We start from the raw sequence: 22315 nt of genomic DNA, 5'->3' as shown, positions 1-22315 counted from the left end.
GGGGGGGTGGGTGGGAGGTGTTAACCCTTCATTCCCCAGCGGGTGGATGGAGTAGCTTGTGGAGCCAAACCAACAGAAAAGGGAGCGGTTCCTTTAAACTACGGGAAGGAGGTTGGGCTGAGGACCTGGAGGCTTCTCTCCGCATTCGCTAAGAGGCCGCCAGGGGAGGGGCCTCGATATGCAAATCTGAGCTGCTGATCGTTGACGCGCCATCACCCCACGCGCCGCTTCGCGCGCCGATTGGCCAGGACAAGCCTGGTCCTATTGACAACAAACAAGGGAGCGCGCGCGGCCTGGGGGCGGGGCCACAGAGGGCGCGGGTTGGGGCGGGGCAATCCCGCCCCGCCCCGCCCGCGCGGCGCAAACATGGCGGCGGCTGGCACCGGCCGGTGAGGCGGTACCCGGCGGGGGCTGTTGGGTGTCATGGGCGGTGACGGCGGCACCGCCCCCGCGTCTCCCTGAGCGGGACGGCAGGGGTTCCTCTGCACCGAGCCGGGCGATGGACGGGAGCGGAGAGCTGGGCGGTCTGGAGACCATGGAGACGCTCACGGAGCTAGGCGACGAGCTGACCCTGGGGGACATCGACGGTGAGTGGTGGGTGGGTGGGTGGGAGTGCGGGGGCGCGCGGGGAGGAAGGGGTTACGGCGGCGCGCGCGGGTGCGCGTGCGCCCACCCCCCGGCAGCCCCGTCTCGCGCGGGAAGACCCGGCAGGCGCGGTCGACCCGGCTGTCCCCAACCCTTCCGGGCGCTGCGGGTTTGAGCCCCGCCCGGCCGTTCCGCTCGGGCAGGCCGCGGGATCTGCTCCGGGGCGCCTCGTGTCCGGAAGCGCAGCGAGGGTCGTGGGGCCGGGAACGCGGAGCCGGGGGCGTCGCGGGGGCCTGGCGGGAGCAGCCAGAGGAGAGCGCGCGGCCGCTGCCTCCTTCGCGCTCCTACACGCGCGGTGCGAGGTCACGCTTGCCCGCCCAGTGGCTCCGCGTCGCACCTGTCACTCCACTCCCGGCAGCGTGGGCGGCTTTGGGATTCCCCGGGCCGGGACCCCAGGCTCTGCGCCCTCACCCCTGGTATTCCCGGGGTTGAAACACGGCCGAGTCACCTGGCGCTTGGGAAAACTTTGGGCAGCGAGCGGCTGCAGAAGCAAGTTGCTGATGAAGCGAGCGGTGGCGGCGGAGTGCGGACGCATCTCTCCGGGATAGAGACCCGGGCGCTCCTGCTGTCGCGCTGCAAAGGGAGTTGAGCAGCAGGAATTTTGAGTTGTGGCCCCTCGGGGACAGGCTGGGGAGCGGGTGGCCTTTGTTCCGGCGACCTTAACAGCGGAGAGGAAGAGCTGGTAGGAGCACAGGGTTCATTTTGTGATCACGGAACCCGAAGTTTGGAGAGGGTCAGCGACTTGCCCAAGGTCACCCAGCTGGTTACGGAGCACAGTTCCTGGGCCAGTGTTGGTGTCGCTGCTCCATCTGGCTTTCACCTGCTCCTTGGGGGCGAGGAGTCCAGTGAATAGGTTAGTCATCATCATAATAACTCTGAATAGGTGGGCTCTTCTGATACTCTAGGCCCCAAACGCTTAAATTGTTTCACTTACTCCTTACTACAGTCCCTTGAGATAGATACTCTTTTTGCTCCCATTCTACAGGAGACTGAGGCCAGAAGATGTTAACTTGTTTAAGGTCACTCATTTTAGATTGTCCAGAACCCATACTCTTAATCAGTAACTCAGATGCATTGTGCTCTTGAGTTTACGAAGTGCTTTCATGTCCAAGATCTCACTACAGCCTTGCAGGCAGGTATGATGACTACAATCTCATTATACAGATGAGGAAACCGAGGCAGCAGAAGATTCTCTTCCAGGGGAAGAGATAGTGGCAACAGCTAATTGAAAAGAATCCGTTTTCCATTTTGCTTCTGTAACATTTCACCCCTTGGCCTGACTTTACTTTCTGATTTTGGTCATCCAGGCAGTGTGGTAAGACCCTTAAATGACGCCCCAAGTCTAACTACAGACTTTTCCACTGAGTGCTCAGAAATACAGAAATGTGTTGACAAATGGGGGAGGGAGGTTCTTGGAACTTAAGGGCAGCTAACATGTTTTGAGTACTTATGTGCCAGGCACCGTGTTAAGCAGTCATTGCACATTAATGTTCTCAATCCTTAACAAGTTCCATCAGGTAGAGACTGCTTGTGATACTACGTTCATCCTTTCTTCATAGACCCTGAAACTGAGGCTCAAGGCAGTTCATTAACTTACCCAAGGTTACACAGCCAGTAAGGAGCATGTCCAAAGCTGCCTACTAGCAACCTCACACAAAGAAATTCATGTGCATTTTGCATTCCCATTCCAAAACTGATTCTTATTTGTCTTAATTTGTAATGTGTTAAAGTACCTGGTGGTTAAGTATTAAACTTATCCCTATAGATTTCTGAGTAACATGTATGTTGTGGAAACTACCACAGTGGTTCCGTGACTTCACAGGGCTCCATATTAGATTTGGGGGAAAATGGCTCCTTGTCTTCACTGGTCAACAAGTATTCAAGTGCCAGCTGTAGTTTCTGAGCTGTAGGGAACATGAAAAGATAGGAAAGATAGAATTTTATGGCTTTGTGGAGCTTGAGATGAATAATAATAAAACTGTAGTGCTGAGTATAGAACTGCTCACTGTTATGCAGAGCAGTTAGTGAAAGTAAGCGTGGAGGGAGCTTGGTAAAGGCTGGCTTACCGGGAAGACCACACCAAGGAGATGGCCCTGGACCTGGGTCTTAGAGGAAAGAAGGGTTGGATGGGCTGAAGGCCAGTGGTCTGCAGGCACAAATATCCCTGAAAACTTACCCATCCATCTCCCTCCAGAACATCAGCCCCATGAGGGCCAGGGCCTTCATTTTGTTTCTTTCACCTAGAATTAAATATTTGTGGAATGCCTGAATGAATCCAGGGACCTTGAGCTAGGCAGGATTCTAAGTTATACTAGACTCAGCCCTTGGTGTTGGGTTAGGTCAGAGCTGGCCAGCCCAGATGCTTCTAGGAGCTGGTTGGGTGAGGAAGAAGAGACGCTGTGGGTAGTGGGGGAGAGCGGGTATGTGCCGCCTCAAGAGCGCATGCCAGCCTCTAGGAGGCAGCCATGTGGGTGTGAGGTGGTGATCCTAAGAGGGTGATGGGATGGGGATAAGAAGTGGCCATTGTGCAAGGTGCTGGATGTGACAGGACATGGCCTCAGTGAAACTTGGCCCTGAAAGCAGAGCAGAGGTGGAATTCTAAGATCCCACTAAGGCTTTGATCCTGGGCATTGGGAGGGCTCAGAAGCCAGCAGGAAGAGCTGGTTTGGGGAGGTGATGAAAATTTGTCTTAAATGGACTGAAATTGAGGTGCTAGTAGGAAATGGGAGGCAGATAGGAGAAGGTTAAAACTGGGGATGGAGATTGAGGACTAGTCACCCACCCATATTGATGAGTTGAGGATAGAGGTGAGAGGAGAAGGTGGAACCGGACGTCACATCAGGTGAGGGAAACATAATAACCTACGGGGAGGTGAGCTTTTTGAGGCGCAGTTAGTGGATGATGGAGATAGTGCTGCAGAAGACAGCAAGGATGACAAGGCCATGAAAGGACTCATGGGATTTGGCAATTAGGAGGTCCACCTTTGACACAGCAGTCAGATGAAGTGGTCCGAGGCTGGGTAGACCAGAACGAAGCCAGGAGTGAGCGGGTGGTGGACCAGTAGAGGCAGCTGTTCTCCTTGGAGAAGGTTGAAGAAACTTTGCAGTGAGCTAATTTACTTTTTGTCCTCATGGATTTGCCTGTTCTGGACAGTTCATATAAATGCAGTCATACAATATGTGGCCTTCTTCACTTAGCATAACGTTGAGGTTCATCCGTGTTGCAGCACGGTGTTCCCTTATATGGATACACCGTGTTTTGTTTATCCATTCATCAGTTGTTGGACATTTAGGTTGTTTCCACTTTTTGGCTATTATAAATGAAGCTGCTGTGAGCATTCGGGTACAGGTTTTTCTGTGGACATATGTTTTCTTTTCTCTTGGGTAGATCCTCTACGGTTTTTGTTGCTGTTTGTTTTTTCTTAGCGCTCATAGTAGCCCCATTTATTCACTTGCTTACTTTCCATGTTCCCGTAACTAATGCAGCCTTAAATCTTGTGACAGAAACTCAATTTGGTGGTCAGTTCCTTTTTTCGCCCTTGTTGATGTCTCTCCTGGAGCCTTCCCTCTTTTTGCCCCATCTGATGGTTGTCTAGGTCTGCTGTTTTGCACTTATCCTGGGTCTACCCTTAACCATCACCCGGGGTCGGGGGCGATGTTGAAGCCCTTGTTCCCTAGTTCTTGTTTTTTTTTTACTCCCTTGTTTTGATGGAGCACATCCTCCAGTAGCTTCCTAAGGAAGTGTACTTTAGAGGTAAATTTGGGGGGCTTTACCTCTCTAAAAATATCTTTATTCTGACGTCTCCAATTTGATAGTTTGGGTGGGTTTAGAATTTTAGGTTGAAGGCATTGCCTCATTGTTTTCTAGCTTCCAGTAGTTGAGAAATCTGATACCATTTTGATTCCTGACCCTCTGTGTGTGACATGTTTTCCCTGAAAACTTGTGGGCTCTTGTCTTTGTCCTTGGTGCTCTGAACTCCACGATGATGTCCACTGACGGGCTGAGCTGTCTGTCACTGCCCCTGCTTGGTGGGCTCTGAAGGGCTCACAGAGTCAGATACCTGCATTCATGCAGCCCTCCTGCTGGTAGCCCACCCTGTACCCTAGGCTGCAGAGTAACTTGCTGTTCCTGAGCCTTTGCGTGGCACTGGCTTGGGCCTCCGCTGGCCTCTCCCAGCAGTCAGTTCCGTCTGGCACTGAAGAGGCGCTCTGTAAAGGTGTGTCTAACGAGGAAAGGAAGGCACTTCAGGTTGAGGTGTTGGGTGGGCCCCTAGTCGAGGTGTGCACATCACTGGGAAGATCGGAGTGGCCAGCCAGGTGTCGGGGAGGGTGTGGCCAGCACACCGCTGGCTGGCGGGGAGGTGAGGAGACGGGTAGGAACTGGCTGCATGTTTCTCCAGTGAGTCGTACTTCGGAAAAACTGCTCAGTGAGGTGAAGCATAGATCTCCTTTTTACCCCTTTTTGAAGATGTAAGCTTTCTCTTGACACTAGAATATATATCCCTGTCGCTAGTGTTAGGCCGGAAAGAGCTGCTGCTGCTCTTAGCTTAATTATTTTCTGCCAGTTTTTAGCGCCTGGCCTCATCCGGTTCCGTGTCGTGGGATACATCTTCTAGGGTTGCTCAGACCGCTGAACCAGGCTCCCAGGGTTTCCCCTTCTTCCTGGCTCTGGTTGGTTTCGCCCTTGACAAACGTTGTTGCATTCACACCCGGGCCTTTGGCCCAATGTTCTTGAGCGCTGCCTGCCTCTCATGTCAGTCTTTTCTGTCATTCTCATAGTCAGCTCAGGTCTTGGCATTTTTTCTTGGCATTTTTTAAAAAGTGTATTTTTGCCCCTATATCGAATAGATCTTTTCTTTCCTCAATTTCATAATTTAAAAAAGAAGTTCTTAAGCAACTTTATTCAAATAGCGCTCCCTGAATATCAACTTGTCTATGCTGCTGGATTCTTGTCTGAACTTTATTAGCGTGCACATGAAATGTTACAGCATTTTCACTTACAGGTTGCTGTATGTTGAAACAGTTGAGGTATAGTTGCCTGTGATCCAGTGTAATTCATCTGAGGGGGCGAATACCTATCCATGTCCCTGTGGAACATTTGCATCATTTGCAGTTTTTCATTAACATAGGTACTGTTGCCCTGAACACAGATGAGCAGATCACCTTGGAGTTAGTTCGTTGGTGCGTGTTTCTCATCAAGGACTCTTCAAGTCAAGAGCTGGGTGACAGCTCTTACACACTGCCAGCTGTAGCCCTTTCATTTTTTAAAACTTTTCCCGTGTTATAAATTACTGTGGTGATTGGAACTTACCACTTGGAAAATATTGTAATTTTTTCAAAAAGGTGATACATTCATATGGCAAAATAAAAAGTATTAAAGGGTACTGTGAAAAGTCTTGCCCCCAGCCCTGTCACCATCTGCTTAGGGCCCACAACCCCAAGTTATTAATTTTTTAGTTTCTTTTACATCCTTTAAAACTTAATGCAAATAGAAGCAAATAACAAGTATGGATTTTCATTTTTGCCCCCCTTTTTATTTTTCGCAAATAATATGCTATATGCTGTGTTCTTCTGCAGCTTACCCTTTTTTTTTTTTACTTAACAATGTATCTTAGAGATCTTTCCAGTCTTTTTCACTGCTGCATGGTTTTCCATTGTATGGATGCACTGTAATTCATTCATCCAGTCCCTTTTTGATGGACATTTGAGGGTGTTTCCAGTCTCACTATGAAAAACATGCTGTGGCGAATAGCTGTGTAAATTCATCATTTCACACATATGCAGGTGTTGGAGCAGGATAAATGACCAGAAATGGGTTTGCTGTGTCAGGGTGGGGTGGTGATATCTACACCATAGGTGCTGTAAGAGTCAAATGAGATAAAACATATGAAAGGAAGGGGCAGGAACTAACATTCTCTTCTGGCTCATTTGTGGTTTTGATAGATCCTGTCAAACAGCTCTCCGCACTGGAGGTACCAGTTTACTCCCCCACCAGTGTGGAGGAGAGGGCCTGTCCTTCTCAGCTTCCGGCTAGAGTCTGGAACTCTAGTCCCTTATTCTGCCTGTCTCTTTGCCGCATGTATGCCGGTTTAGGGCTGATGCTGCCCCAGCCCCCCAACAATGCACATGTATAGACCCCTCTGTCCTGGCCTCCTGGTTCCTCATATTTCTTTTCTATACTTGAGACCACTGGACAGTCAGTGGGCAGCCACCAACTTTCTGAGCAATCCCTTCCTGTGCCTCTGATGTTCCCTTTGCTTGCCCAGGACCCTAGTGGTTGCGACTGTTTTACTCCTCTGCTGCCTTTGCTTTCTTGGAGTGATCCTTTGTCTGGTTTGCTTGCTCTCTATACTTTAAAAATTGCTCCTGAAGGTACAGCAGTTCCTTATTTTCAGCCCTCTGCCTTGGGGGACTTGAAAAATGACTTCTTGCTTTACATTGTTTCAGTGGGACTCTTCTGTCTGGGTTCCTTTTCTTGGTGTCTTGGTGGCAGCCCTTGCTGCCCCAGAATTTCAGTGCATCCTTCATCCTCGCATAAAAATTCTTTGGGGCTCTCCATTCCTATAAATAGTGTTCTGGAAGTTGATTCCTTTCATTCTAATTCTCTTCAGACCACCTTTCACCAACATCTGCAGACATTTTAGGAAATGCTCTTTTGTTATGAATAGCCTCACTTCTCACAATACTTTCCTTTGAACTTTTAAAAGTCAATCGTGGTAGTTTTTCTGAGCTAGTTGGGTGGGCTTTCTGTGATTATTTGTTGAGCAGGACTGAAATTGACTTGTGATTGCTGTTTTCCATTGTGTGATTCTTCTTACAGACATACACTGTATTTGATAACGAATATGGGACCGTTTCATCTTGATCCTACAGGTGTACTATCATTTATCCTGAGGTGCATCATTTCTCTAGGTGAAGGTGACTGTCTTGTTCTTTATTAATTACTGACTGTCTCTGCAGTCACCGCTACTTTTCCATCCTTCATCAGGTTTTGAAATCACACTGTAGGCAGCACCCGCTACGTGCCCAGCACCGTGTCTGGTTAGACCTGCAGTTAAGACCCTTACAGAGGGCCTGTTTTGTGCTGGACTCTGGGTACAGCACTAGCAGGGTAAGCAAGGTCCCTATCCTCACACAGTGTGTATGGCCCTTTACCTACATTGTCTTTTGCTCTTAATTTTTTCTCCAATTACACGATGTGTTACAGATGAAGAAACTGAGACCCAGATCACAACTAGTAAGTCGTAAAATGGTGACCTCGGTCCACATGAGTCCAACTCCAAAACCCATGTACCTTTCCTCTACTCCATGCCAAATCCCCATCTGATGTAGCGGGCTTCAGAGTTGTGAACACAGGGTGGAGTGGTGGGCTGAGGCTGGAGAGTCCCAGGATCCTCTGCTCAGGTACGCATTCAGACCACATGTGTTTATCAGGAAGGGTCGGCCCTGAGCTGGGCACTTCAAGTGACTTCCCCTGGGTCCTGCAGCACTTCTCTAAGCTTTAGTTTCTGCTGTGGGGTGGGGAGTGGGGATGTCTGCATCACAGGTGTTGTAAGACTTGAGTGAGCTACAGCACATAAAAGGAAGAGGGCAGAAAATAACATTCTCTTTGACTCTATCTGAGAATGAATGAGGAACTACAATTTGCAAGTTGACTCTTAGGACCAAGGGCCCTTTTTTAGAATACAGTTTTGGAATGTTTGTTCTTTTCCTTTTGAAAGGGCTTTCGTGGGGTGGTGGATGGGACACAAAGGAGCAGTCACAGAACAGGGTAAAGTGTTCCACTTCTGGACCACAAGCCTCAAGGGTTAAACTTTGTTGACATGATGGAATATTTTAAAGAGTAGCAGATCCCAGAGCCTGGGCCTCAAAGTAAGGCTCTCTGGGGAACCTCTGTTTAGAAACTAATCCTAAACCATTGAAGGGCTTGGAAACTGGAAAACAGAACTCTTTCTGCATCTCTCAGGCCTTTGGAATTGCTAATGAATACATGTCTAAATGTCCCTTATAATCTGGCTTCTGCATCTGGTCTGTTGGGTTCAGGGTCTAGTTTGGAACAGTGATGAAATTCCTCCGGCTGCTGAACCAGATGTGGAACTGCCTTGTTAAACTGGTGTCTTCTTGGCTCAGGCCCTCACCATCCCATAGCAACAAGTGGAAATAATGCTTCTTCCTAAGTGTGAACATTCCTACGAGGCCTTACACTTTACAGAAGTCCTTCTGATACATTTGTCTTCCTAACAGTGCTGTGAGGCGCTTGATTTTTATATCCATTTATATCCATTTTGCAGATGAAGACATAGAGACAGATAAAATGATTTGCCCAAAGTTTACTGGGCTCATGAAGTGGAGTCAGGAGTTGAACTTGGGCCTTCTGACATGGCTTCTGTACTCTTCCCTGCCCTGTGGGAATGAGGTGGGAGATGCCCTGACTCAGGAAGCCTGTCTAGGAGCCCCTGTTCTGGTCAGAAGTTGTTTTAAAATTTTTAAATTTAATTAAAAAAATTTTGTTCATTCCAGTTCAGCGTGAGTATCCACTACATTCGCAGCACATCACTAGACTCTGGGGTGTTAGAGATGAATGAAACAGTCCCAACTTTCACGGAGCTGACATCTAAGCAGCCAGTCAGAATACAAAGCAAAATGCAGAAGAGGCCAGAACAGAGAAATCAACTCCAAGTTTTTGGAGCACTAAGGAAGGGAAGTAGGAAAATCTTCACAGAGACTTTGGCATTTGAGCTGAGTTGTGAAGGGTGAGTGAACAGCATTTTAGAAAGAAGAATTTGGAAAGGCAAGATGTTCATTTTGACAGAGCTGGACCGAAGTTGGGAATAATTTGGCATGTTCTGGGCATATGTGGTTCAGTGTGGCCATAGTACAGTGTAGAACAGAGGGTCTCAAACTTTAATGTGCCTAAGAGCCCCACCAGGGTACAGCCACTTTGAAAGGCTTGACCACCATGCTCGGGTGATTTGCAGGCTGTACTCTTGATGACTGTTGTTTGTTGTCTTCCTCAAACACAGCTTTGCTCAGGTCCCTCTCCTGCTTCAGTGTGTCCTGTGTCAGTCAGGAGGCTTGGTGATAAGCAGCAGAAGCTGCTTCTGGCTAGCTCAAACAGAAAAGGAGTTTATTGGAAGGATCAGAATCACGGACTGATCAGAAAACCTGGAGAGTCAGACTTGGAAAATGGGCCGGAGCCAAGGGCGGCTCGGCAGCAGAGTCCAGCTGAGGATAGCCTGGAGCAACCTGTTTAGGGCCGCGCTGTGCCTCAGTGATCTCTGCCTTGTCTCTGCTTCCTGGGGTCATTCCTGCAAGAGTCTTGTTCCTGGTGGGATCATGCATTCATCAGAGCCGACTGGCAGGAAGCCTTACCACCAAGACCACCCAGTGGGCGTTCTCCAAAAGGAAGATCAGGGTGCTGATGGGAGGGTCGGGTTGAAGGATGACAGACAAAACAAAAGTTGCAGATGTCCACTATGTTTTCTGTGCTATGCCGTATGGCGCCGTTAAGGCCTTTCACAACTTAAGTGTAAGCAGCTCCACCTCTCCACTCTGTTCCACGTGCTGTCCGCTGCATCTCCTTCCAGGACATTTCCTGGTGCTGTGGTTTTGCTCAGACTGTTTCCTTTGCCTGCAATACACGTCCCTCTCTCTAACTCATGAAAGTCTCTTCACCCTTCTAGGCTCCGTTTTCACTGCCTGCCAGGACGGGTCAGTCCCCTCTCTGCCCTCTGACAGCCCTTTGTGAGGCACCTGTCTGTTCTCGCCCTTGTCATAGTGTGTGGAGTTGGTTGGATTTCTCCGTCTTCCCTGTGAGGTTGGGGGGTGGGAAGGGAAACACCACTTCGGAGTCCTTCCTCTGTGCTGGGTCCCACTCCCGGCACTGCAGTGCACGGTGTATGCACGTGCTGGGTGGCTGTTTGTAGCATGATTTAATAACCTGCTTTGCAAGTATTATTTTTGTCCTTAGTCTGAGGGAGATTTGGGCGTGTAGTAATGAATGGAAGGGTACGTTGGTGAGTCGTTGGGGGTCTTTCACTTTTGCCTGAATGCTTTAAGGACTGAAAAAGGTTGAGATCCCCAGCTCTGGAGACTCTACCCGCAGGAGGACAGTTCAGGTGAAGAAGTGGCTTTTGCCAGACTTTGTGGACACTCGGTCACCTGGCATTGTGCAACGCCAGGCCCTCGAACAGGATTGTGCGGGAGCATTCCTTGGAGTCTTACTCTCTGTCTGTTGCTCAACTTTTAGTCTCTTGTTCCAGGAGAGTGAAAGAGAGAACAGTGTGATGCGGGTGGGAGCAGACGAAGAGTTGGGAGCTACAGGACACCTGGGATGACACTCCTTCCCTTCCCCAGCTGGGGGTATTCGTTCTCATTCGAGAACGAGGCTCTTACTGAGCATCTGTCTGATGCCAGGCTCTGTCTGGTGACATCTATGCAATAATAGAAACGAAGCATCTGTCCAGTGTGGTGGCTAAGAGCTTGACTCTAGATCCCAGCTCTGCCACCTGCTGACTGTGTGACAGTAGACAAGTTACTTAAGCTCTCTGTGCCTCATCTTCCTTGTGTGTCAAGTGGAGGTGATAATGGCATCCATCTCAAAGTGTTGTGGAGATTAAGTGATGAAATCTGTGTGAAGTGCTTAATGTAATTGCTGATACATGGTAAGAGCTCGGGAAACATGAACAATTACTGTACTATTTTTATTATTACTGCTAGTAATTGGCTTGAGTTTTTTCTTCTTAATTGTTGTTCTCGAAGTCTGTTCTTGACCTCTTTCTAAAAGCAAGCATTTCAAAGTAATAAAGGGAATAAGATGGACAGCCTTTCAGACGGGGAGTGTCAACAAATCTGATGCCTTTAATTTGGTGTTGGATAAGGGCTGGAGGCCTGGGTTCCCGGCCAGGACACAGGGTGGGGCTGTCGCATGGGTGGGGACATTCTAGAGCCCAGTTGCTGTGAGGTGGGGCAGCCCCAGGGGTGGAGGGACTCCTGAGAGGAAGCCCCCCAATGTGCTTGTTGGGGCGACTTCTGGAGCAGGGTGCCTGCGGAAAGAGCACCGGGCCTGGGCGAGGGTGGAGGAGGCTCCTGCCCCAGCCTGCCGCTCGCTGACTCACCTGCCTCGCACCCCCTCTTTGGACTTGGACTTGGACTTGTTTCTTCCTGTGTAACAAGCCCCACCACCATCACCACTTTCAGGCACTTCTGTGTCAGGCACTGTTCTAAGTGCTGTGCATAGAGTAACTCATTTAAAAGAGTGCTCGAAGCTACCTCACGGGGTGATTTGAATTGTATACCGCGATGTGTGGAACTGCTAGCAAGGTGTTAAAAGCAGAAACAACTGGGAACTTCTCCGGCGGTCCAGTGGTTAAGACTCTGTCCTTCTAATACATGGGGCTCAGGTTCAATCCCTAGTCAGGGAACTAAGATCCCGCATGCCACGTGGCACGACTTACAACTGGGTGACACTGCTAATGAAGTTCTTTTCTAGTAAAGAAAAAGAAATCACATTTAAACTTTGTCTATAAATACACCCACACTCACACACAAACATGACTTAAATCGCAGTAAAAATCAACAGAAGCTTTTTAAGCAACATACTCCCAACAGGTTCCTCTTGCATCATGCGCCGTTTTTCATCCCAACACTCAGCAGCTGGCCCTGGCAAATGTTTACACAGGGTTTCTTTGCCAGAACATGTGCCTCTTGAAGGTGTTCAGTTTTGTGTCTGGCACATGGTAGGCTAAGTTAATGTTTGTTGAATGCATGTCTTAAGGGATGTGTCTTTATTGATTTGTTATTTATTTGAAGAAAGAGAGGTGTTCTAGAAAGGAGCATCTTATCAAGGCAGAAGGTCTCATTTGGAGAATAATTTAATAATTTGGGAGGAAGGTATACTTGCAAAATGCAGTCAGGCAAAAATCTCTCTCCTCTTCTCCCCCATGAGTCAGTTACATGGGTGTTACCCTGAGATGAATCTTCTTCCATTAACATTGAACTTAATATTGAGAGTAATGAGATGGATTACATTAAGTGCCCCCCTCCACACACACCCAGATTCCCCGTACTTTACTGTCACTCCAGGTCTGTCTTGCATCTTTCTCCCAAGTTGTAAAATCCAAGAAATGTTTGTTTTGTAGGGGAAAATAGAGTGCATAGAGGGGAGACTCAGACAAACCTAAATACAGATATAAATTCAGATCTCAGCTCAGCCACTTTGTAGCTTACGTGAGAGGCTTGGGAAAGTAGTTTAACTTCTCTGAACCTTATTTTCCTCGCTTGTAAAGTAGAATAATAATACTAGCATCTGGGTTTGTGTAAAGTACTAAGTAGGTATCAGTGATAGCTATTATCATGTTGTTCACATAGAATCAATATGAAATTAACTTAATTTTAGTCATAACCACCTTCTGTGCATTTAAATAAAATATGAACTAAAAATTTGATTTCTAATTAGAAAATAAGTTTTATTAGCTTTGTCACTGAGTTGTTTTTGCTTTTAAACATCAGTAATGTGACCATTGGCTTTTATTCAGAGGTTAAATTGGAATCTAACCTGGAGATGTCCCTTTTTCAAATGTTATGATAAAAAAGAAACTATGAAAAAGTCAAATACATTTTATTACGTGCTGGACATATTTCTGTATATTAATATGCATCCATTGGAGTTTGGATTATTCCCATATTTATAAGTAAACAAGCAGTCTCAGGGAGAGTAATGAATTTTCCAAAGGCAGCACAACAATTACATTACTGGATTCACAACCCAGTGCTGCCGATTCCACAGCCAGTTCTCTTTGAATTTAAACTTGGGAATCCCCACGCTGTTTGGCCTTCCAGTTAAGTCTTGGTTTACCTTTTTGACCTCCTGCTTTTCTTCTTTAATATGATTCTTTGCCACACTTCCTTCACACAGTCCCTAAGAGATAGGTGGCCTGTTTCCCAGTTTTCACACATAACCAGAACTTTTAATTGATTTTCAGAAGAGTCTCTCCCTCAGTTGATGAAGTTATCCTAGTTTTTGTTTTAGCTACTTTGATATTCTCCTCTCAAGTCAGAATTTAGCCCTAAGTTTTGGCTCAGAATGAGTTTTAATGAGCTCATGATGTCTGGGGACTCTGGGCAGGTCAGCAGCCCCTGTACAAACCAGAGTGAGCAGCTGCTGAGCTGCAGGGCCCCCCTTCCTAGAGCGTTGTTGGACAACTCGCTGTGGCCTTTCCTTCTTTAATAAGGAGAAAGACCAAGTTCATTACCATGAGCTGCAGATCCCTTCATGATCTGGTCCTGACTACCTGCCCAGCCTGGTGCACTCCAGCTGCCCATCATGCAGCTCAGGCCTGCAAGCCTTGGCTTATGGGAGTCCCTGGGCCTGGAATTCACCTTGCATCCTGTTCCGCCTTCAGTCCCGCTTCTTCAGGAAGCTGCTCGACCTGCTGGAGTCAGTGATTTTCTCGTATCCCCTCTGTCCTCCTTGTCTGCTGTGACAGTCACCACAGACCAGATTTGTCACTTTCACAAACTCCTTGTGGCCAAGGGGTGTTTTATCATCTCTGTGGGCCAGCACACAGTAGGTGTTCAACACATTTAAAACCTCTTGCATTTACATACCTACTTCACCAAAAGTAGAAGCTTTGCAGAAATTGCATAAATTTGTCCAGATTTTCCAGGGTAATCCAAATTTCAAAAATATCTTGTCCCATTGTGAGGTGGCATCCCTTCCAGTTTTGGTTCAGAAAGCATGTTTGCCATTTTTATAGATTGCATGAAGGTTGCATTTGAGGGCATCTCAGTGAATCGATGCCAATTTTTTTAACTACCAGAGTGCTTAGTGCCTAGAGAGGTACAGGGGAGTGGAAGATTTTGTCTAGGTGCTTGTAGAACACAAGATATAAGAAAAGCATTAAAAGGCTTCCCTGGTGGCGCACTGGTTGAGAATCTGCCTGCCAAGGCAGGGGACATGGGTTCGAGCCCTGCTCCGGGAAGATCCCACATGCCGCGGAGCAACTAAGCCCATGCGCCACAACTACTGAGCCTGCACTCTAGAGCTCACGAGCCATAACTACTGAGCCCGCGTGCCACAATTACTGAAACCCGCTTGCCTAGAGCCTGTGCTCTGCAACAAGAGAAGCCACCGCAATGAGAAGCCCGCGCACCGCAACGAAGAGTAGCCCCTGCTCTCGCAACTAGAGGAAGCCCGCGTGCAGCAATGAAGACCCAATGCAGCCAAAACATTTTAAAAAAAGAAAAGCATTAAAAAAATATATCTTACTGTATGTAATATGGCAAAATAAAATTTTTTAAGGTTAAAAACATACTCTTATACTAATATATCATCAGCACATACCAAAGATTTATTAGCATTATTGAGAAAACCAGCAGGATGACCAGGCTGGATTCAAGGGGAATGCAAGAAACTGATATTTACATAGTTGGAAAGAAATAAGATTGCAAATTTAGATGCATAACTGGTTAATGTCCTACAGGGCAATAAAAACAAAGCTTTCAAGGTTATCTTTTTTACCAGAGAGAAATCATTTGCAACTTGTTTATGTTCTACATGAGAACATCTAATTTTACAGAATGTGCGCCTAATCAGTAGTAAATAGGAAGTCAGACAACTTTATGTTTCTATAGAGCATCAGATGACCTTTAGAGCATTGTCTAAACCAGAGTTTAGACAATGCTCTGGTATGACTTTAAAGAGAACTGTACTTTCTTTCTTTTTTTTTTTTTGGCTGTGTTGGGTCTTAATTGCTGTGCTGGGGCTTCCTCTAGTTGTGGCGAGCAGGGGCTACTCTTGGTTGCAGTGCGCGGGCTTCTCATTGCGGTGGCTTCTCTTGTTGCAGAGCACGGGCTCTAGGCGTGTGGGCTTCAGTAGTTGTGGTGCACGGGCTTAGTTGCTCCGCAGCATGTGGGATCTTCCCGGACCAGGGCTCGAACCCATGTCCCCTCCACTGGCAGGCGGTTTCTTAACCACTGCGCCACCAGGGAAGCCCAGAACTGTACTTTTTTAAATTTCCCATATTTTCAAGTTTTAGACTTTTTTTTTTAACAAATAAATCACAGTTGGGTTCAAGAGCTAAAAGATGGATGGATCTGAGGTAGAAAAGAGTCCTTGGTGAAAGAAATTGTAAGTCATTTTGAAATGGAATTGTGCAGTTAAAGGAAGAGGGCTGTAACAAGCAGAAAGGGTAAGGCACCCCTCCCCCACCCCCCAAAGGCATGTGCCAAAAAGGAAGGGAGTGGGTATTTTTCCAGGCTGGATGATGAGCTAAGGTGAGTGGGAAGTGAAATCCCCTGGAGTAGGAGGGAGCAATTGGTAGGAAGCTATGAAGCTCATGTTCAAGAAGTTTGATTTGCTTTGAAAGACTGTTGGACCAACAAGATACTCAAAGAAGACGATTGTCACTGGGTTGAAGGCTGCGGTTGAAATCAAGGCAGGGTATGGAAGTGGAGCAAAGAGATAACTCTGTGATACTACGGAAGGATACCTGCCAGGAATTCATAGCGAACTCACGGCAGAGGAAAGAAGAAGAAAGAGCAATTGAAGGTAGTGCCGAAGATCACTCTCTTTTGATTGAAACTCAAGAGCTGGCTCGGGTCTCCTGCTGTGTTGGACCAGAGAAGCCAGGACCAGCCAGCTGAGCTGGGGCCCTCTGGGGCTGCCCCTGATACCCAGCCTGGGCAGGTGGCGAGAGAGCCAGACAGAGCAGACCAGAGGCCATTTGAGAATGACTTGGCTTCTCTTTGTGTTTTCTTTTTCTCTTAATTTTAAAATGTTTTATTTTATTATGTAATACTTGATATGTGCAAAGGAATATGTGACACATTTGTGTGTGTTGTGGAACACAAGCATTTAAGAACCCCACCTCCCCACCCAGTTTCCCTTTGTGGTTTCTCTGCCAGTAAAAAGAGTTCACTCATCCCTTGCTTAAAATATAGGATGCCCGAGTCACTAGTTTGTCATCCTGTGTCATTCGGCGCCTCCTCCAGACTCTCTTTCCCCAGGATGGTGACCCAGAATTCCCTTGAAGTACACAATTCTGTCCCTGTGCTCTGAGCGTCTTACCAAATGGATGTGCCTCCTGGTGTTTGAGTGGAGCAATTTAAAGGCAGCAGTTTGCCTGCTGTAACTGTCCCTCTGTTCCTTCTGTTATTGCTTGCATTTCAGGGCTTCTGGGTTGAAGGGTGTGGTTGACAGCCCAGCTCCTTAACTGCCCCTCTGGGTGACTTGAATGGGGATAACTGATGTTTTAGGTCCTGAGAAAGCAGTGGTGATCACAAACAGCAAAATGGTGGAAAAATGAAGAGTTATCTTACCATTGACCCTCAGGCTTGATATGGGTCTACATTTTATTTTATTTTTTTTAATTTTAAGATCCTTTAATTATTAGAAAAAAAACATCCTAGGAGGGGAGACAGGATTGTCAGCTTGAAAGCAGGATACTTGCTGCTCAAGAAGGATTCTTGCTGGGGATTAGATTTTGTGTTTACCTCCCTCTCCCCCACTGGTTGTGGTCCGTCTCACTCCCAACAGCCTTACACACATCACACACCATGCTTCTGTGTTCTTAGGTTTGTTGGGCAGACCTAATGTGAAAGATGAAATGAAGAAAAGTAACTGAAGAAAGTTTAGGTCAATATCCTTAACGATCTTTGGGAGGAGGAACAGAAACCGTGTAATTTTACTACACAGGATTGAAATTGTTCTGCTGTAATGCAACATACACATTCCTAAAAATTACTGCGCTATGCAAAATTACACAGTAAAAACCACGGGGCTTATGGGGAAAGTGGGGTTAGGGTCATAATACTCAAAAACTTCATAGGTGACCAGAAAAGAGAGAGAAAAAATAAATAGGCATTCTAAAAAAAATATAGGGAGGTACAAACTACCATGTATAAAATAAATAAACTACAAGGATATATTTATTGTACAGCACAGGGACTATGGCCAATATTTTTTTTTTAATTAATTAATTTATTTATTGGCTGTGTTGGGTCTTTCGTTTCTGTGCTAGGGCTTTCTCTAGTTGCGGCAAGTGGGGGCCACTCTTCATCGCGGTGCGCGGGCCTCTCACTGTCGTGGCCTCTCGTTGCGGAGCACAGGCTCCAGACGCGCAGGCTCAGTAGCTGTGGCTCACGGGCCCAGTTGCTCCGCGGCATGTGGGATCTTCCCAGACCAGGGCTCGAACCCGTGTCCCCTGCATTAGCAGGCGGATTCTTAACCACTGCGCCACCAGGGAAGCCCTGGCCAATATTTTATAATAACTGTCATAACACTCAAAAACTTCATAGGTGACCAGAAAAGATAGAGAAAAAATAAATAGGCATTCTAAAAAAAAAAAGATAGGGAGGTACAAACTACCATGTATAAAATAAATAAACTACAAGGATATATTTATTGTACAGCATAGGGACTATAGCCAATATTTTATAATAACTTTAAATAGAGTATAATCTATAAAGATTTTGAATCACTGTGTTGTACATCTGAAACTAACATTGTAAATCAACTATAGCCCAATAAAAAAATTAAAATTAAATGGTAAAAATAAATAAAAAATAAGATAGGACCCCCTAAACAGCACAGTTTTACAGATGTTAAGTGGCTAAGAAATGTATAACTACCACAATAAATGTAGCACTCTACCTTGAAAAAGACCTGAGGTTTGCTTGTGGAAGTGGGCGTTGGAAGGTTATAGCTCTCAAGTTATTGTGAAGTGATGGAAGGAAGGCTTTCTGAAGTCGGATGGAAATTTCTGACCCCAGATGTGGAGGGTTATATATAGCTCGTAACGCATGCAGGTGATCTGACAGCTGGTGGATGTTTGAGGTGTGTGCATTTTTTGTTTTCCTGTGTGGCTCATTTCAGCTGGGTATGGTTTTTTGCATTTTTTAGTGTTTCTTTCATGCATAAGTAAACACGAAATTTATGTTATGCCCAAATTATTCCCTAATATATCCAATGCATTGGAATAAATCTGAATTTTCCCCAAAAAAAAGTCAAAGCAAAACTAACTGTCAGAAACCACTGTGTATAACATGTACTAGCTAATACTAAGTGCCAGGCACTGTGCTGTAGATTCTATGTGAATTATCTCTCAACAACATGACGAGTTAGATATAATTGTTAGCCACATTTTATAGGTGAGAAAACTGTGGCTCAGAGAGGTAAAACTTGCCCCAGGTTACAGCGCTAGGACAGGGTAGTTCTCAGTGACTATGCCATTCTCTTTCCTGAGCAAAAAAACAGAACAACAACAACAACAAAAAACCCAACAAAGTGGGGCAAATATTTGCAAATACATAAGAACGAGCAAATATCCATAATATATGAAAGTTTTTTAAATCACTAAAAAGAGACAAATAGCCCAGTAGAAAAATGAACAGAGGTCAAGAGCAGGCAATTTACAAAGAAGGAATACAAATGGCCAATAAAATGGGGAGGGAGGGGTGACGTTTGACCTCATTTAATACGCATTCATGTAAATTAGAACAATTAGATGTCGTTTTTTTCCCACTATCAAATGGACAGAAATATTGGATTGGCCAAGAAGTTCGTTCGAGTTTTTCCATAAGACGTTACAGAAAAACTCGAAATTTTTGGCCAACCCATTAAATGCGGGGAAACACTGGCAAGTGTATAGATTGTTCTAACCTTTCCAAAGTATATATACCTGTCATTTGACCCAGACATCTAATTTCTAGAAATTTATCCTAAGAAAATAATCAGATAAATGGGAAAAGATGCTTGTTCAAAGATTTTTGTCAGAGTTGTTAATAATGCTGAGAAGATGAAAGCACTCATCCATCATCACTAAGTGGTTAAAGTCTGGTGCATTAATATAATACAATACAATGTATTGCTCCCAAAGGGAGCAGGGACAAAGTAGCATCTTCAGCGTGATCCCATTTTTGTAAAACCATCCCACACATGTGCACACTTGTGTTTGCAAGCAAGCCTTGTATAGGAAGAAGTCTGGAAGGATACACATCAAAACATTGGTGGTAGATGTCTCAGGGTGGTGGAATTGCTGGATGATTTTTTTTTTTTTTTTTTTGGCTGCGTTGGGTTTTCGTTGCTGTGCACGGGCTTTCTCTAGTTGCAGCAAGCAGGAGCTACTCTTCGTTGCAGTGTGCGGGCTTCTCACTGCAGTGGCTTCTCTTGTTGTGGAGCACGGACTCTAGGCACACGGGCTTCAGTAGTTGTGGCTCACGGGCTCTAGAGTGCAGGCTCAGTAGTTGTGGCGCACAGGCTCAGTTGCTCCGCGGCAGGTGGGATCTTCCCAGACCAGGGCTCGAACCCATGTCCCCTGCATTGGCAGGCAGGTTCTCAACCACTGCACCACCAGGGAAGCCCTGCTGGATGATTTTTATTTTTTATTTTTTCATTTAACTTTTTTCTAAATTTTTTGGTAGCGAATGTTACTTTTATGATTTAAAAAAGAAAATTATTTTAAAACATTGTCTAACACAAGATCCATAATAAATTCAAAATATAAGAATAAATGACTTCTGTGAAAGTAGTTCTTTTAGCACCTAACAGGGCTAGGTAACAAATACCCATTGAAAGAATTTTTGACTGACTGCAGTTTGGAGACAACGTTACCCCATTTGGGGCTTCTGATTCTTTATTCTTGAGCAGAATTAATCTGACCAGATTTCGAGTTACCTCATTCTGAGGTAGATGCCGCTAGACTGAGCCAGACACAGTGGCTTACGTTACCTCTAGGTCACGAGCTCTGTAAAGTACAAGTGAACTTGGGGTCTCCTTGGATGAAGCCTGAGACTGTCAAGCACAGGTGACAGCCGGAGCCTCTAATTTTGGTTACGTGATCAAAACCCAGATATAGTTTCTTGGGGCCCAGCCTACTTTATCAGGCAACTTAAATCTTAGTTTATGAAGCAGCTAAACACAGGAATGTGGCTTGGTGGGGGAGGGTGACTGACAGGAGCCCCCCCTCGAGGTGAGCTGGGGTTTGCAGGCCCGGGCGGCCGACCCAGGTCCAAGGAGACCCGTGTCTGGCCTTCCATGTCTAGCCAAACTTCATTTTCAAACCTCCATAAAAACTGCCTTCTCCCAGGCCTCCCTTCTCTGGGTTTCATGGCTCTCTGCGGACACGAGAGCCTGTGTGTCCGCCACACACGAATGACTGAATGATGGGAGCAGGGAAGAGCCAGGAGACGTGGGGAGCTCCTGAGGTGTAGCCCCCAGGTACAGAGCAGATCTGCGCCTGGGTGGGCCTCGTTCCACTTACCGGGGCCTCCCCTTCTCTGTCACTACAGACCAGACGGGTCCCCGGGAGGCCCAGCGTGCCTGCTGCAGCAGTGGCTCAAAGAACCTCTTCGTTACTTCTTCCTTCAAATGCTCAGTCTTAACGGCTCCCCTGTGCCCCTCAGCCCCGTGCCCATCTGCCCGGCTGGAGATCGCTCCCTGGAGCTCCTCATGTGTGGGTCGAAAAGGATTTTTTTTTAAAATTTAAGCAGTCGCATTCCAACTGCCTACACACACTTAACCTGCTTTGTGAACTAAGCTTTGTGACCTCTGTACATTACTTCACCAGCCAGCCCATGTCTCCTCAACAAAAGGTTCTAGAGAGCACTCGACAGGATAAGTGGAGCCGAGTGCCTGTTTAGTGGGGCTTTAGAAGCGCCACTGATAGGGACCTTTGTAAGGGTCTGCTCCCACCAAGCCCTTTGCATCAATTTTCTTATTAATCCTCACCACAAAGAAGCCAAGTGAGTCTTCTTGTGGCAGCCTCCTGTAAGGAAACGGGGGTGTAGAAAGAAGTGACTTGCCCACGTTCACACAGCTGATTAGATGGGCCCTTTCAGACCCACCTGGTGCCAAAGCCTGTGCCCATCTACCCTCTGGCCTCTCTTGCCTCCTTAGCTTTCCACGGATTAGAACAATCAGCCAGGGAGTGATGTTCTCTTGGCTCACAAAGTAGTCCTCTGTGTCGATTCCCCAGAGTCAGGATTTTATGGGAGTTCTGGAAAGCTCGACGAATTATTAGGTTTCTCTTAATTTCTTAAAGCATTTTATAATATTGTGTTGTGCTTGGAACGTGTCAGCACCAAGTTGTGTTTTGTTTAAATTTTGTGCTGAGTTTGAGGGTATTTCTTAGTTTAATCATATACAAGGAATTGGAATTTGTTGGTATAGGTTACAATATCTGTGGCATTCTGCCCGTTTCTCCCTCCCACAGATGACAGGCTGAGTGGGGACAGAGCAGAGTGTCGAGATGTTGGTAAATAACACCACTGTGTAGTCATTTAATCTTGTGAGATGCTGTTTTGCCAGCAGGTTGAACTGACTGAACACTGAACATGCTGAACTGCTAAGCTCCAGTTATCCTGTGTGGAGGTCACGCTAGAAACCCCTGGTAGCTTTCTGCTTGCCTAACATAAGACTCTTTATAGCCCAGATTCCTACCCCCCCCCCCCCTCCGCAACACACACACACTGCTAGAAACCTGGGAGGGACTTGCTGGTGGAGGTTTGACGAATGAATGGAGATAGTGTTTGGGGGCTTTTGTTTGTTTGTTTTTTGTTTTTCTTTGTTTTTTCTTTTTGGTGACCAAATCAGAGCATGCTGCAGCCTTGAGGGTTTTGAGGGGAGGGTGCCAGAGTTTAGGAACAAGCAGTAGCTTTTTGGGAATGTGTTG

General features: G+C 46.5%; 1 protein-coding gene across 1 annotated transcript in view; it reads left to right on the top strand.

The window, feature by feature from the left end:
* The first annotated feature begins 340 nt into the window (after window positions 1-340).
* SREBF2 (sterol regulatory element binding transcription factor 2) overlaps window positions 341-22315 on the top strand; it is a 61890-nt gene continuing 39915 nt past the window's right edge. Inside the window, exon 1 of the mRNA XM_061205778.1 lies at window positions 341-587. Coding sequence (XP_061061761.1) covers window positions 500-587 — 88 coding nt within the window. The 5' untranslated portion in view covers window positions 341-499. The remainder of the gene's footprint in view (window positions 588-22315) is intronic.

The sequence above is a fragment of the Eubalaena glacialis genome, chromosome 11, assembly GCF_028564815.1.
Source record: "Eubalaena glacialis isolate mEubGla1 chromosome 11, mEubGla1.1.hap2.+ XY, whole genome shotgun sequence".
Classification (NCBI taxonomy): Eukaryota; Metazoa; Chordata; class Mammalia; order Artiodactyla; family Balaenidae; genus Eubalaena; species Eubalaena glacialis.
Note: the sequence above shows the minus strand (reverse complement) of the source record. Positions and strands in the feature narration are given on the sequence as shown.